At 52.6% G+C, this 14,041-nt stretch overlaps 5 protein-coding genes across 5 annotated transcripts; 2 read left to right on the top strand and 3 right to left on the bottom strand.

The window, feature by feature from the left end:
* Positions 1-169: 169 nt before the first annotated feature.
* On the top strand, positions 170-3,739 carry GUITHDRAFT_83901 (hypothetical protein; the record flags this gene model as incomplete). Its single annotated transcript, XM_005841936.1, has 19 exons — positions 170-396; positions 445-480; positions 534-576; positions 625-798; positions 860-931; positions 983-1,016; positions 1,067-1,107; positions 1,271-1,341; positions 1,390-1,432; positions 1,481-1,525; positions 1,770-1,832; positions 2,118-2,176; positions 2,399-2,459; positions 2,599-2,645; positions 2,696-2,747; positions 2,874-2,938; positions 3,191-3,259; positions 3,487-3,547; positions 3,669-3,739. Exons 1-19 carry the CDS (start codon positions 289-291, stop codon positions 3,737-3,739), a joined length of 1,215 nt encoding a protein of 404 aa, XP_005841993.1. The 5' UTR covers positions 170-288.
* Positions 3,740-3,903: 164 nt separating this feature from the next.
* Positions 3,904-4,892, bottom strand: GUITHDRAFT_99652 (hypothetical protein; the record flags this gene model as incomplete). Its single annotated transcript, XM_005841935.1, has 3 exons — positions 3,904-4,333; positions 4,490-4,761; positions 4,818-4,892. The coding sequence occupies 3 exons, from the start codon at positions 4,890-4,892 to the stop codon at positions 3,904-3,906; spliced, it is 777 nt and encodes a 258-aa protein (XP_005841992.1).
* Positions 4,893-6,064: 1,172 nt separating this feature from the next.
* GUITHDRAFT_131960 (hypothetical protein) lies at positions 6,065-7,139 on the bottom strand (the record flags this gene model as incomplete). Its single annotated transcript, XM_005841934.1, has 3 exons — positions 6,065-6,227; positions 6,424-6,933; positions 6,979-7,139. 3 exons carry the CDS (start codon positions 7,137-7,139, stop codon positions 6,065-6,067), a joined length of 834 nt encoding a protein of 277 aa, XP_005841991.1.
* Positions 7,140-7,519: 380 nt separating this feature from the next.
* On the bottom strand, positions 7,520-11,190 carry GUITHDRAFT_160584 (hypothetical protein). The gene is made up of 3 exons (XM_005841933.1): positions 10,959-11,190; positions 7,799-10,912; positions 7,520-7,739 (listed from the first exon to the last, which is right to left on the bottom strand). Exons 1-3 carry the CDS (start codon positions 11,165-11,167, stop codon positions 7,571-7,573), a joined length of 3,492 nt encoding a protein of 1,163 aa, XP_005841990.1. The 5' UTR covers positions 11,168-11,190; the 3' UTR covers positions 7,520-7,570.
* Positions 11,191-12,176: 986 nt separating this feature from the next.
* Positions 12,177-13,695, top strand: GUITHDRAFT_160583 (hypothetical protein; the record flags this gene model as incomplete). The annotated part of the gene is made up of 8 exons (XM_005841932.1): positions 12,177-12,546; positions 12,601-12,734; positions 12,797-12,864; positions 12,919-13,026; positions 13,085-13,157; positions 13,210-13,250; positions 13,497-13,577; positions 13,624-13,695. The coding sequence occupies 7 exons, from the start codon at positions 12,177-12,179 to the stop codon at positions 13,525-13,527; spliced, it is 825 nt and encodes a 274-aa protein (XP_005841989.1). The 3' UTR covers positions 13,528-13,577; positions 13,624-13,695.
* Between the last annotated feature and the right edge of the window lie 346 nt (positions 13,696-14,041).

Genomic DNA, 14,041 nt, shown 5'->3' with positions numbered 1-14,041 from the left:
TCGACAAGAATGGGTAGGAGTGCTCGAAGGCATGGCATAGCATGTGCTAGGCTAGAATTCAACAAGCATTCTAGTATTGGCTTCGAATGTTGGAATGTATGAAACCTTCATTGCAATCAGATGTTTCTCTCGAAAGGATCATTTACTGAGCTTTGACGAGTTTTGTGGCAGGTTGATATTGGCACTTACACTGCCTCCCCTTGGCGAGACAGCGAGAGCGAGAGCGAAGGAGGGACAGAGAAAGAGAAAAAGGAGAGATTGCTAAGAACAAGTCCTTTAACAAGAACAATGCCAGCTCGTTTTGGAATTGAAGTGCTTCTGGTCCTGTTTCTTGCGTGCATTGGAGCAGCTCATTCCTCCGGCGGTATTGTTGCTCCCTCCATCAAGATTCGTCCGGTGAGGACTCTGGCTGTGACGCTCTTTACCTGACTTCTTCTCTCCCAGAGTCATGACTTCTTGGCGGCAGTCCAAGGGCATCAGGTACTGCAAGCTATCAGGTCGATGTCCGCCTGCAGTCTCTAACTGTTGACAAGGCCTGGGCGTGGGTCGAAGGGGTCACGAGCACGTTCACATCAAGTGAGGAGGCCGATTTTGACATGGCCAAATTTGACTAGCATGCCTCAGGGATCAATGCAGCTGGGCAAGTCAAGTCTCCTGCAGCTGGAGGAGGAAGGAGTCAGGCTATCGAGTCGCAAGTGGTCCAGTCGGAGAAGCTTTCCGACCCCTTTGCTGCCATGGCAAAGGAGAAAATCCGTGCGCTGCCTCCCGGCCAGAAGACAGCCATCCTGTTGATAGCAGGTAGCGACACCAACCTGCTTACTATCGCGCCTTTGGGTTGATTATCTTTCTTCGCTGTCAGGTGGGATTGCCGGTGCCACGGCCAAGACTTGCGTAGCTCCCCTGGAGAGGGTGAAGCTGCTCGCACAAGCCGGTACAGTCGAGGGCTCACTGAATCTGTTCGCTGATGTCGAACGAACGGCAGGAGAGTGCCGAAATGGCATTGTTTCTGCTTTCAAGTCTGCGAGCTTGTCATTTCAGCGAATATCTGTGACCCTGAAACCCGCAGGTCTGTCATCGAACAGGAGGGAATCCGAGGACTTTGGCGAGGTGATTGTTGTTTCGATCTTCATGTACCATCGTTGTGTCTAGAGTTGCATTGAAGGTTCAGATTGCATGACTGAGGTTCGCTTGTCTGTCCTGATCTCAACGTTCTGTTTTTTCTTGTTGCAGTCGAGACGCGGAACAACCGGGTAAGTAACACATTGCACAGGAAACACAGTGAATGTTTTGCGAATGGTGCCAAACAAGGGAGTTCTGCATGCAACCAACGACTTGTATAAGGTGCTTTTCCTTCTTCTCCTCCGCGTCTCTCACTTCATTGTACCGCAGGAGCTCGCTGCTTCCATTGCGGCCAACGTTCCAGCCGTTGCAGGTGGAGCAGCAAGAGGCTGCGATTCTTGATTGACAAGCTTGTGCGTAGCTGCGGGGATGGGAATGCAACACTTTCTCAGTGGCAGTCTCGCTGGTGAATGACTCCTCCTCCTCCTCCTCCTCCTCCTCCTCCTCCTCCTCCTCCTCCTCCTCCTCCTCCTCCTCCTCCTCCTCCTCCCCTCCTCCCCTCCTCTCCATCCTCCATCCTTTTCCTCTCTCTTCTCCTACTTGTCCTCCTCCTCCTCAGGTTTGTTCCAGCTCCACCAGTTCCTTCCCCTCCTACTTATCCTGTTCGTCTCCTTTAACCTACCTTGACTTCACGTCATCACCTTGACCAGGCATGACGTCGGTGGCTGCCACGTATCCCCTCGACCTTATCCGCACGTTGGTGTCCTCTCCTTGTCTCTGTGGTGTTCTCACAGGAGTGACAGACGAATGGCGGGAAGGCTGATGACTGAGGGAGCGATCAAGACTGGAGTAGCAGGGAATACCTGGTGAGATGTCATGAAGTTCACGAAGATGTGGTGAAGAGAACATTTGGATGGAATGTTGTCTTGCAATCTGAAGCTGTTAACTTTGAGGAAGTTTGGTTGTGTGATACGAATTGATCGATGAGATTCAATGTGAACTCTTGTGAGATGTTCTATTTGATCGGCAAAGCGTGAATGTATTTATTCGTGATGAAGACGGAGTTGATGATGTTTTTCAGGTGGCAGACAGCAGTCGGAGTGGTGGAGAAAGAGGTGTTCATCAGATGAATGTTCAGTCGTCAAACTGACGCTCTCCTCTTCCTTTGTCTTCTCACTTCTCCTCACTTCTCCTCTCTCCTCTCTTCACCTCACCTCTCCTCTTTTCTTCTCTCCTCTTCTTCCTTTTCTCTTCTCTTCTCTCTTTACCTCTTCAATTCCTTATCCTCTCGACCTGCATCGTTTTCAATTGTCTTTCGTCTCGATTCCCAACGCCTCAGGGACTGATGGGATTGTACCGTGGGGTTTCACCGACTCTTATCGGAGCCTTTCCCTACGAAGGTGACTTCATGCCAACAGCAGAATGTTTACAGCCAGTTGCAACATACGCACCTTTCATTCTTACACGCTCTATCCTGTTACCATCATACAAGCATGCCTGCAAATCCATCAGGTTGCAACGTGTTTACATGCTGGTCAGGCATCAAGTTTTACAGTTACGCCAAGTTCAAAGAGGTTCTACCCAAGGTAAAACGAATGCAAGGACGAGACTGCCTCGGTTGACTTTGTTCCACAAGGATCAAGACGGAAAGCAGAACGTGGGATGGAAGTTGGTTGCCGGCGCTTCTGGTATTTCTCGTCTTGTTTCATCTCCACTCCTTGTCCTCCTCTTCTTCGTCCCTTACTCGTCCTCTGCTTGTCTCGCTCTTCTCCCTTTCTTCTTCTTCCTTTCCTTGTTCTCACTCTTCCTTTCAGCTGCAACAGTCGCACACATCGTAACTTATCCGATGGATACGATAAGAAGACGAATGCAACTTCAGGTTTCTTTCCCTCCCTCTGCTTCTCTCCCTCCCCTCTCCTCCTCTCTTTCTCTCCCCGATGTCTTTTGTTCCCTTGCACACAATCCCATGTCCTCCCTCCAATGGATGTATTATCTCTTGATAACTCGATGATTCTTTCCTTCAAATCTTGCTCCTCTCACTTGTCGTTATCATTTTCACTTCTCATCATTCCATCATTGTTCTTCCCTCTCTCTCCCGATCGTCCAGATCGTCTCTCATTCGTCTCTTCAGGGGGCTGCGGGCGCTCAAATCCTGTACAAGAATGCGATTGACTGTGCAGCTCAGATGGTCAAGCGGGAGGTACCTCCTACTTTTCTCTTGCCCTCACGCTGCTCTCCCTGCTCTTCATGCTGTCCTCCTCGTCATACTGTCCTCCTCTTCATGCTGTCCTCCTCTTCATCTTCTCCTCCTCTTCATGCTCTCCTCCTCTCCTCTCACCATGGTCTAACACTTCCCACCATCCCTCACGATCGTTTCTGCCCTGATCCACCTGCATGCTTTTCTCTGCATCTGACGACAAAGTCCAGGGGGTAAGAAGCTTGTACCGGGGGCTGACAGCAACGTGTATCCGAGGAGTGCCCAACACAGGTGAGCATCAGCATGTGAAGGAATATCAAGGAATGGGAGGGGAGAGAGGAGGAAATGGAGCAGGAGGAGCAGGAGGAGCAGGAGGAGCAGGAGGAGAGGGATTTCTGACATGTTTGTGCAGGCATTCAGTTTGCTGTCTACGAGGGGCTCAAGTCGGTGAGTGATGTTTTCATTTTCGTCAATCTCCTTTGACTCTGTCTGCAGATTCTGAACATCGTGTAATCTAGATCAAGTTTGCTCTGTGCAATCTTAGCAATATATTCTTCTTTCATTCTCCAAAGTCACATAAGCCCTACCAACTTAACTTTTCATACCCCTTCATCACCTTCCTGACCTCTTCCCTCTCCTCCTCCTCCTCACTGATCTCCCGAAGGATCAACATCCATCGCCTCCTCTGTCCCAGGCTCTGCCTTGACCTTCACCTGCGCCGCAGGTTCTGCTCCTGCTCCACCCCCAACTGGAGCCTCACCGCCCTCAGCCTCCTTCTTCACATCCACCCCGCTCGTCCCTGCTTCCTGCTGCACATCCTCCTGCATGGGCTGAGATGTGTTCTCCTGGTCTCCTCCTCCTCCTCCCTTCTCCTCCGCTGCATCTGTCCTCCCCCTTCCCTCGCCAGCGTTCTCATGCCCCTCCCCACTTCCAGCCCCCTCGTTGATCTTCGATTCCTCCTCATTCCCTCCTCCTTGTTTCCCCTCCGCTTCCTTGGAGGCGGCCTGTGCATCTCCTCCCCCACCAGCAGCAGAGAACTTGATCTCTGGCGAGGGCCCGAGCCTTCGTTTGACCTCGCTGAGAGAACAATCAGCAGCGTTCAACAACAACAGGAGCGAAGGGCATAATAAGGAGCAATCACAACAAATGACGTTATCGTCCTTCAAGATGATAGCCACATCCTCCTCCTCCTCCTCATCATCATCATCATCATCCTCATCATCATCATGTCACCTCCTGACATGGTCATGGAGCAGCTTGAGCGAGTCAATTCTCCCCTTGGCCTGCTGGTTGTACGCCTCCGCCACCTTGAGCCTGTGCTTGGTGTAGAGCTCGGGGGTCAGGCCCTTGTCCAGATAGTCTTCTATCACACTTAGTGGAACGGTCTCCTGCACCGCGTCCTTCATAGAGTGAATCTTCTTGAGATGGTCGACAAGTTCGTTGATCCGATCGAAGTAGTTGGCTTCGTGCTGGGGTCCCCCGTAGTTCTCCAGCACTATACCCAGCTGTACAGGGGATGGCAGGTGAGGGAGACGCACCAACTCTCGGGTGAGCTGCTCACCTGTCGCAGGCATTCGATGCTGTCTTCCAACTCCGACTCCAGTTCTGCCTGGGTGACTTTCTTCTTGCTGGCCATAGCGAGCCTGGCGATCGCCGAGTGCGTCAGGAGGACAGAGGGCGAGGCAAGAGATGAAGGAAGGAGGAGGCAGAGGACGGTTCAAGTCTGAGAGCTCTCGAAATCATCGATGACGACACTCGTTCACTTTGATATGAAAGAATTGGACCTCTTACTCATTTCCATTACACTCTCCCACTCTTGCGTGGCCATTACATTTTTTCTCTTAATCTACTTCATCTCTTTGTCTTGACCTCAGTCTCTAATCGATATCTAGACCATGACCTCCCTTCTTGTCTCTGTTCTTTTCAGTTACATGAAAGATTCAGCTTTGCTCGTCTCTCATATCTCTCATCCTGTCCCTGACGATGTCTTCCACTCCCCCTCTTCATTTCCTTGTTCGTCTATCTCTGATCTGCCTCATCCCGTCTCCTTTAACCCAACTTAACCTTCCTCATCTCCCTCCCTACCTCCCTCCCTCCCTCCCTCCCTCCCTCCCCTCCTTCTGTCCTCTTCCTCCTTCTCGCCTGCTTCGCTCCCTGATCTCTTGTCATCGCAGATGCGCGGCGCCATTCTTACGGACCCTGAGGTTCAGGGGTCAAGGATCCTTCATGTACATGGGTGGGGGTAGTAGTAATCTACCTACAAATGTCCACAAATTAGTATTCAAAAGTACCGGTAGTGAAGAATCGTAAAGGGTACTGAATACCAAGGGGGTAAGGGAGGTGGGTGGTGGGTGCTGGAGGGGTAGAGGGGCAGGCAACTCGAGACAGAAATCTTCATGACGAGCTCAGAGCTGCAAGTCGAGTAGATCATGAACGAGAGAGGAGGAGGAGGAGGAGGAGGAGGAGGACGAGGACGAGGAGGACGAGGAGGAGGATGAGGACGAGGACGAGGTCGAGGACGAGGACGAGGTCGAGGACGAGGGAGAGAAGGACGATGATGAGGAGGAGGACGGGGATGAAAAGGAGGAAGAAGGAATGAGGTTTAGGACAAGCCAGGCAGGACGAGGAGGAACAAGAGACTGATCAGGAGCACAATCGAGGTGGATCAGAATGGAAAGCTCGAAAGCTCCACAAGGATGCATCAACAACCATGAGACCCTCCATAGAAAGATGTAGTTTAACACAGCCCATAAGATGGAAGGAAGGGCGCGAGTGCAAACACGAGGCCACAAGAGCAGTCTCGACGCTTTATTGTACAGGAATCCCCACGGGAATATCCTCCTCCTCCTCTGTCGTGTCCATGCTGTCCGTGAGCCCGGTCAGCTCGATCTTGGTCAGGTCGTTGACCAGCAGGCCTTGCTTCGGCCTCTGCCGTCCGTTCGCAGCGAGCTGAGCAGCGCAGCGCAAAACTCTGATAAGGAGATAGTCAGAGTGGAAGAGAGAAGAAAGGAGGAGGCGGAAGAAACAACAGGCACCACGAAAGAGGGGCAGGAGAGAAGAGGAGAGGAGGGGAGGGGAGGGGAGGGGAGGGGAGGGGAGGGGAGGGGAGGAGAGGAGGGGAGGGGAGGGGAGGAGAGGAGAGGAGAGGAGAGAGAAAAGAGACTGACTTCTTGGGGTTCAAGACACTTTCAAACGTGTAGGGCAGCCCTGAGTTGTCTATGTCTAAGTCAATGAAGAAGTCAAAGATTTCCTGCGCCTTCTCCTTAGAGCCGTGGGTGGAGTGAACGAAGATGGCATCAAGAACGACATCCGGGTCCCTGCTCAGCTCACGCCAGGCCTCCTCGCCCTCAACAAACTTCGGGGCATGAGATCGGGCATAGAAGAGGATACCTCTGACGAGATTGTCTCCTGTGCTGTTCTTGGGTGAAACGGCAACAGTTTGCTTCCTCTCCTGGAGGATGTTGAATACAGACGCCATGTCGAGCTCGCTGAAGGGCTCCTGGCCCTCAAGAGCATACACTTGATCCAATAATTGCGAGATGTCGCTGGTGAACTCAGAGCAGAGGATCGCTCCATCCAACAACACGCACAAGCAGAACTCATTGTTCCTGCTGATTCGCGCTTGAGTGAGGACTATCAAGGAGACACACTGCTTGAACAGCTCCAACGTGAGGTTCCTGCTACCTGTGAGCCCACGTGCGCACATTTCATCATGACATCACCCGTTGGACCCGTTGAGGGTCGGCCATACGACGCCTGGAAACTCTTCCTTGTGTATATCGATGAAGAAGACAATGCTTTCTTTGCCGCCATGGGAGAGCCTTGAGTTCTTGGACGAGTCCTGCTCCCATGCCTCGTTCTTGGGGCTGATGCCATCAGGCATGCTCGCTGTATACCAGTGAGTCACTCTTGTCGATCCCACTGCAGGATGTGGGGGAGGTCACCTGAGCTTTTCTTTATATTGTTTTCTTCTTGCCTCCTTGTCGTCTCCTTGGCTTCTCCACCTCCTTCTCCTCCTCTCTCACTCTCTCCTCCTCCTCCTCTCTTCTCTCTCTCTCTCTCTCTCTCTCTCTCTCTCTCTCTCTCTCTCTCTCTCTCACTCTCTCTCTCTCTCACTCCCTTTCTCCCTTCCCTCTCTCCCTACCTCAGTATCCGTCAGAGTATCCGTCAGAGTATCCGTACTATCATCCGATCGGCCCGGAGCTGAGCCTCGGAGTCGAGTCACACTCAGGGATTTGCGGCCATTTACCGGGCCCGACGGTTGAAATTAGCGGTACTTTACTGGTACAGGAGGCCTTGGGACTGAGCCATAGACTACTCGACTATCCCTTCTTCAGTGAAGTTTGTCTCGTTGTGAGCCTCGTCAGGAACCACGAGGTTCTGAATGGCGCTAGACATAAGGAAGGAAGGCGCGTGCTTGCGGACGTTGGGGCAGTACTTCTCCGCATGCTCGATGAACCTGTCAATAAGGATGAAAGCAGCCCTGCAGGAGGTGGTCAGATGCGGTGGTCAGAAGCAAGCAAAGCTCTTTTCCTCCCCTACCTCTGACTCTTCTTCTTCTGCTTCTTGCTCGCGGGCTTCGACGCCAGGTATGTCATGATGCGCACGAGGACGGCGATGCTGTGGGAAACGCGTCGCTCCTGCAGGAGGTCACTCGGAGTATCTCGAAGCTGCTCCTCCGGCTCGTTGCTGACGGCGAGGATGAGCAGAGCGAGAATGCCCACAGCTGGGCCGTTGAGGACTCCTCCGTAGCCACAGGCCTCTGTCAGCACGACGTCGTCGCGCAGGTTATGGGACCTGATGAGGCCTGCGAGGAGGAGCTCGAGGTTCTTCCAACGGCCGCTTGCCATGGCCTCCCTGGAGAAGACGCCGGAGGAGAGAGCCGTGTGCTGCAAGTTGGGGTCGACCGGGAAGAGATGGTTGCTACCTCCCATGTCGTACGCGATCATGTCCAGCTCCGAGGTCTCCCGGAGGCGCAGGAAGGAGCCCGTGTGGTTGACGCACAGCTGGAGGGCTCTGGGGCAGGTGGAGTGCTCCATGGCGTGGCTGAGGGCGAGGTGGAGGTTTTGCCGCAGCTGGAGCAGAGATCCGATGCTGCTGAGGGCCTTGAAGGCGTCGTCGAGGTCCAGCTGGCCGAGCCCCTCCAGTTCCTTGTAGTCGTGCACCTTGAAGTCCTCCGCTATCTTCGCCAGGGTCGGCCGGTTGCTGCTGAGGCTGAGCTGGACTTTCTCGAGGAGCCTGAAGATCTTGGAGAGCAGGACCCGGTCCATGCACCTCAACCCTCTGGGCCCAACGAGGAGGGAGAGGAACATGAGGGAGGGGACCGAGGTGGAGTCCTCGACATATTGCTCGGGGCCAACGAAAGATTTCTTGGAGGGAACGAAGAAAACGTCCTGCTTCACGACCATGGTGGCGTACCACTCGGCCACCCTGTAGGACAGGCAGGTCGAGTCCTTGAAGGAGGAGCCAGTCAAGTCAAGCTTGAAACCCTTCCCCACTGCCCCCACCGCTGCGTCCTCGAAGACGTCCTCCAGTACAGTGCCCAGCAGGTCAGGGAGCGACATGGAGGCGAACTCTTCGAGGCAAGAGAGTGAGTTGAGGTAGGAGAGGAGTTGGCGGTAGGTGATCCTTGGCTGTATGATCCCTCCCGTGAGCATCTTCTCGTACAGGAAGTCGCGGAGATCCTGTCGAACTGCCCGGACGACTTCTTGGAGGGGACTGAAGACTCGGTTGAAGACTCTGATGGTGAGACAGTCATGCGCGATCTGGCTGCAGAAGGAGGAGAGGGATGAGGCGAGAGGAGATTTTTCCATCGCCGACCCGATGACGTCTGTCTGCTCTCGATCACGAATGAGCTTCCGGAGCATAACAGTGAAGGCCTTGCACAGCCTTTTGAGCAGATCTTCAGCAAACGTCACAGCTTGCTTGCCGTGACTCTCGATATCCTCGGGATACGCCTGAGCAAGAGCACACCTGGTCATGTCATCATAGACCTGGACAGCAATCAAGCAGCTGGCTGGGTTGATCTCGAAGAAGGTTTGGATGGCATGAAAGAGAAGCTGGTCGTTCCACAGGAAGATGCTTCCGAGACTGGCATGGCTAAAGACAGTCTCTCCGCTGTCCTCGACAACAAGGGCAGAATAATATGCTCTTTGCAAGTTCTTGAAGATGGCCTCCAAACCATCTCTGCTCCTGTAGTTCTTGTTGCGGATCCAACAGTTTAGCCTCTGTACATCTACACGCACACTCCTCATCTTGGACGGCTCGGGTTGCCTCAGATCCTCAGCAAGTTCCGACATGTACTGCGACACCTTCCCGTCCTCCGCTGCCTGGGCTGCTTGAGCCAGCGACGAGCCGATCAGTCCCTCAAGGTAGGACGAGAAATAGTCGGAGGAAACGTGCTGGAACTTGAGGGAGAGGTTCTTGAGGCGAAGGAGGGATGCAAGGAGGGAGATGAAATGTTCCTCCCCTGTCGGAGAATCTGCCTGCCACACGTGCTTCTTGTACGTCTTTCCCGCCTCCTTCCCACCCTCCTTCATCCTCTTTGTCGGGAGCTCACGATGCTGCAGGAACCAGAGGGTCTCTGACTTGGCCAAGGAGAGCAGAGACAGTACGGAGAACCACTGAGGGCCGAGGAGGCCAGGCGAGTCGCTGAGCACATGGAAGAAACCCTCGCACCGAACATGCAGCAGTGCCCTGCGCTTTCTGTGCTCGTTAGGAGCATTCTTGATGAAGTTGGAGATCGACTTCTTGAAACGGTCCTTGGCAGCCTTGAAACCTTGCTTCGACATACTCTTCTCGTACTCCGAGATGAAGCTCTTGTCATGGAAGATCTTGTACATCTCTACATGTGTCCATATCTGCAGTCCTGCACACTCAATCACCCATCGCTCCTCTAGAACGTGCTTCATGAATTCCACGTTGTCCTTGGTGTGATTCAGTATGATCAAAGTTGGGCATGCCAGCAGCCCCATCGTCATCCAAGTTAACATGTCTTCCATCTGCGGTGCCATCCAGTAAGTCAGCTCTCCCACTGTCTTGAATCCTGACGGATATTGCAGGTTCTCCCCACTATGAATTAAGGAATTTCCAAAGCATGAGTCGCCATCGATCAAATCACGCATCGACTGGTAGTAAGACAGTACAGACTGCGACGCCGTTGACCGCCTGTCTTCAAAGAGCAAACTTTGCAAGAAGTCCGACATCTTCTTCGATGTCGCGTAGTTTGCGAAGGTTGGCACCTCTTCGAACTCACTCCTCAGAGATTGCCATGCGACATCATAACTCGGGCAGACGTGATGGAACAAGTTGGCGACGGGTTCGTACTTAGTCACAGGAAGATCAGTGGCGTACTGAAAGCAGTAGGTGTAGAAGCAGACAATCAGCTCCTTGTCTGCGATGAGAGAAAGGAGGAGGATCATCTCCATGTACGCAACCAGCAGGTTCATGAAGGCAGCAACCAGCGTCGGCATCTCCTGCAGCAGCATGCCCTGACCCTCACACGCGATCTCAGCCAGGAGCATCCGCGTCTCTTCTCGGACATCAACACTGTCGTAGAAGGCGAGGAAGTACCTCTCGAGCAGCTGGCAGACGATCGATGCCTTGGAGCGCTTCCTGAGCTCCTCAGGGCCCTTGGAGTCATCAAGAGACTGTAGACTGGGAGGACAATGTCAGAGCCCTTCCATGCTTGACCAGAACTCACTTGGGATATGCAGGGAACGTGCTCTTCATGTGCTGAGCCACAGACTTCATCTGCTTCTCGTTCCATGGCAGGCGGCTCTGAACGTCAGGATGGTTCAATTCGTTCTTGAGGCTGGCCAGCCTCGCAATCAGCGTCCTCGAGGACTCCAACAGGATTTCAAGCCTCTCCGCCTGCCTGCGGTTCCTTGACCCATCCCCCCCTCCCTCCATTGTCGGGGATTCGATGAAGTGCTGCGATGATGACAATCAGACACACTCACAGTTGGCTCTCTATCCTTGGCCGTTATTCCTTTTTATCTTTCTAGCCCTCCTCCTTTCTTTCTTTCTAGCCCTCCTTCTTTTCTTTCTAGTCCTCCTTCTTTTCTTTCGCTTCGTCAATTCTTAGGTTACCTCTACCACTTTCACCTCCCCGTCAACGTCCATTCACTCTCAAGTGTGTTCTCCACCAGATGGCGTTCTAACTCCCAGCGTCAATCATGGCTGGTTTCATGCTAAATTCCACCCTCCCTTCCTCCTCGCGCTGTATTCTGTACCTCTCCTCTCGCATGCTACATGCCTTTCACTCCCTCCTCCTTCTACCTACTCCACTCTCCCACTCCCTCAACAAACAACTTTAGCAGTCTTCCTCCTCCTCCTCCTCCTTCTCCTCCTCCTCCTCCTCCTCCTCCTCCTCCTCCTCCTCCTTCCCACCTCCCCTCCCACCAAACTACACCATTCTGCTGGTCCTGAACCTAACTTCTATAATCAAACTAAACCTACCTGAACCAAATCCTCCTGTTGCGCCTTGACGGCTAATGGGGGTGGGGGTACTTTGTCATGAGTAAAGTTGGGTACTTTTCTAGAAGGATTGTTGGTTTTCAGAGGGTAGGGGGTAATGAATTCCACTATGGGGTAGGGTTGGTGTGAGAACGAAATGCGGTCGCTTCTGGGATCAATTTTCCGAAACAACAATGCAGGAGGAGGAGGAGGAAGGGGAGGAGGAGGAGGGCAAGAGAGATGAGCAGTAGATAGACATGCGAGCAAGTACAAGTTGAAACTGTCCTAATGCCTTTGATGGGTGAGCAGCTGTATTAGCTTTCGAGGCACTGAATAGTATAGAATTTACCTCGTACTTGGCCGTAGAGCAGAAGATTCAATGTGTACTTCGAGAACACTCGTTGATAGCAATGATGTTTTTGACACGACTGGAATGTAGCTGACTTCATGGTAGAACGACGAAATGAACGGCAAAAGCCAACCTGACGATGAGACGGGGCTCCAGGGGCGCGAAAACAAAGAGGATACGGTGGAGGTAGAGGCGACGGAGAAGGAGAGAGAGGGTACAAAGAAGGAAGAGGAAGAAGTCAAGAAGGAGGAGGAAGAGACAGATGATGTCAGGAACAGTGTCGGGTTCGCACTCCTGTTGAAGATGGGATGGAAGGAAGGGGAAGGACTGGGCCTGCACAAGCAAGGGCGGAGGGATCCTATCATTGTGGACGCAGAGGAGCGAGAGCCGTACGCGGGGTTGGCGCATGCGTCAGAGGTCAATCCATTCAGCAAGTTGAACTCCAACAAGAAAGCGATCCACGAGCTAGAATCATGGGAGATCGGTACGTTGACTGCGATGTTGGCCGTTGTTGACTTTGCCCGTGTCTGGTTGAAAGAGGAGAAGAGGAGGGATTTCTTCAAGGGTTCGGACTCGTCCATGTGGGTGTCTGCAGGTCTTCTGGAAGATCAGGACAAGAACGTGAAGGGGAAGAGCAATCATGTCAGTTCTCCAACGATCACCTCTTACAAGGTTTGTTGGAGAGCGATCGAGCCTGCGCTGATATGATCGCTGATATGATCGCTGATTGGCAGGACGCTTGGGATGACAAGGTTGTATCGGAATGGAAACTACGTACAGATGAAGATTCACATGAAGCAAGGCAACTGAGTGGCTGGCTGGCTGGCTGGCTGGCTGGCTAACTTTCTTTTGACAGCTGGGAAGACTCATGGGCGCACGTAATGAATCGCGATCTTGAGAAGATGACAATCAATCTCGAGCATTTCTTTGCTTGCTGCCATGTTGTGGGACCTTTTGTAAAGATGTGAGGGTTGCATCACGAAGAAGAACTCTGGATTTGATCTTGTTTGCTGATCGTTCAGGTTGCATATGGAGACGACTGGAGAGATTTTCCAGTCGAACATCTGGGCATCGAGCTCGAAAGATCTGCAGAATGTGAGTTATCGTGAGGAGATCTTTGATAACAATATTCACAACATCTCTACAGATTTTGGAGCGAAAGCTAAGGAGCAGGTCCAGAGTATTACGGTGATAACAAGAACGTCCCTGCTATTCATGTCATTTCTTTTTGACAGTCCAATCCATCTGGAAGAAGAGAGCGTCGTGAGCTCTGTTTATGCAGTCGTACAGGTCAGTAGTGAAATAGTCATCATGGGCATGCTTGGTGTAGTGGAATCCTGCTCTCTAATCTTGTGCTGGGGTAGCCTTTGGCTCCGTGGCTCTTGATCGCTTGTCGAATCATTTTTGTGTGTAACTGGATGACCTTTTCATCAGTCTGCACACAAGGAGGATGAGGAGATGCTGAACAAGGAAGCAACAAGAGTCTTTGGCTGCAACATCTACGGGAATGTCTATGTGAGGATCGTTGGGTAGCTTGTCGTGTTGATCAATTTGTTGTCAGCTCGTCTGCCGACAGGGGAAGCAAGTTGTAGACCTTCTTCTCTACGATTACATCCGCCATGGACTTACATGAGGGTAGAACAAGACAGGTTGACAATGAAAGATGAGATACGCGCATTCTGAATGGCTTGCTGACTGTTTGGCTGGTCGCCTGTCGGCGGTTGATTTACATGAGAACCAGGTCACTTCCTGCAGGCCTTCTCTTGGATGGAAAAGAATTTTCTCGGGTCAGACGATGAAGCGAGAAGGACGACGAGACGCTCTTGTTGCGCTGCAGGAGGATCAGACGGAGAGGAGAGCGGGAGGAGGGGAGCAGAGGGAGAGGGGGAGAGAGGAGGGAAGAGAAGAGGACGAGGAGCAGGGCAGAGAAGGGGAAGTGTCTAGAAGTCAGAATATGAGAAGGAAGGGAGAGAGGAGGT

Source organism: Guillardia theta (genome assembly GCF_000315625.1).
Source record: "Guillardia theta CCMP2712 unplaced genomic scaffold GUITHscaffold_2, whole genome shotgun sequence".
NCBI lineage: Eukaryota > Cryptophyceae > Pyrenomonadales > Geminigeraceae > Guillardia > Guillardia theta.
This window is presented reverse-complemented; position numbering and strand designations above follow the sequence as displayed.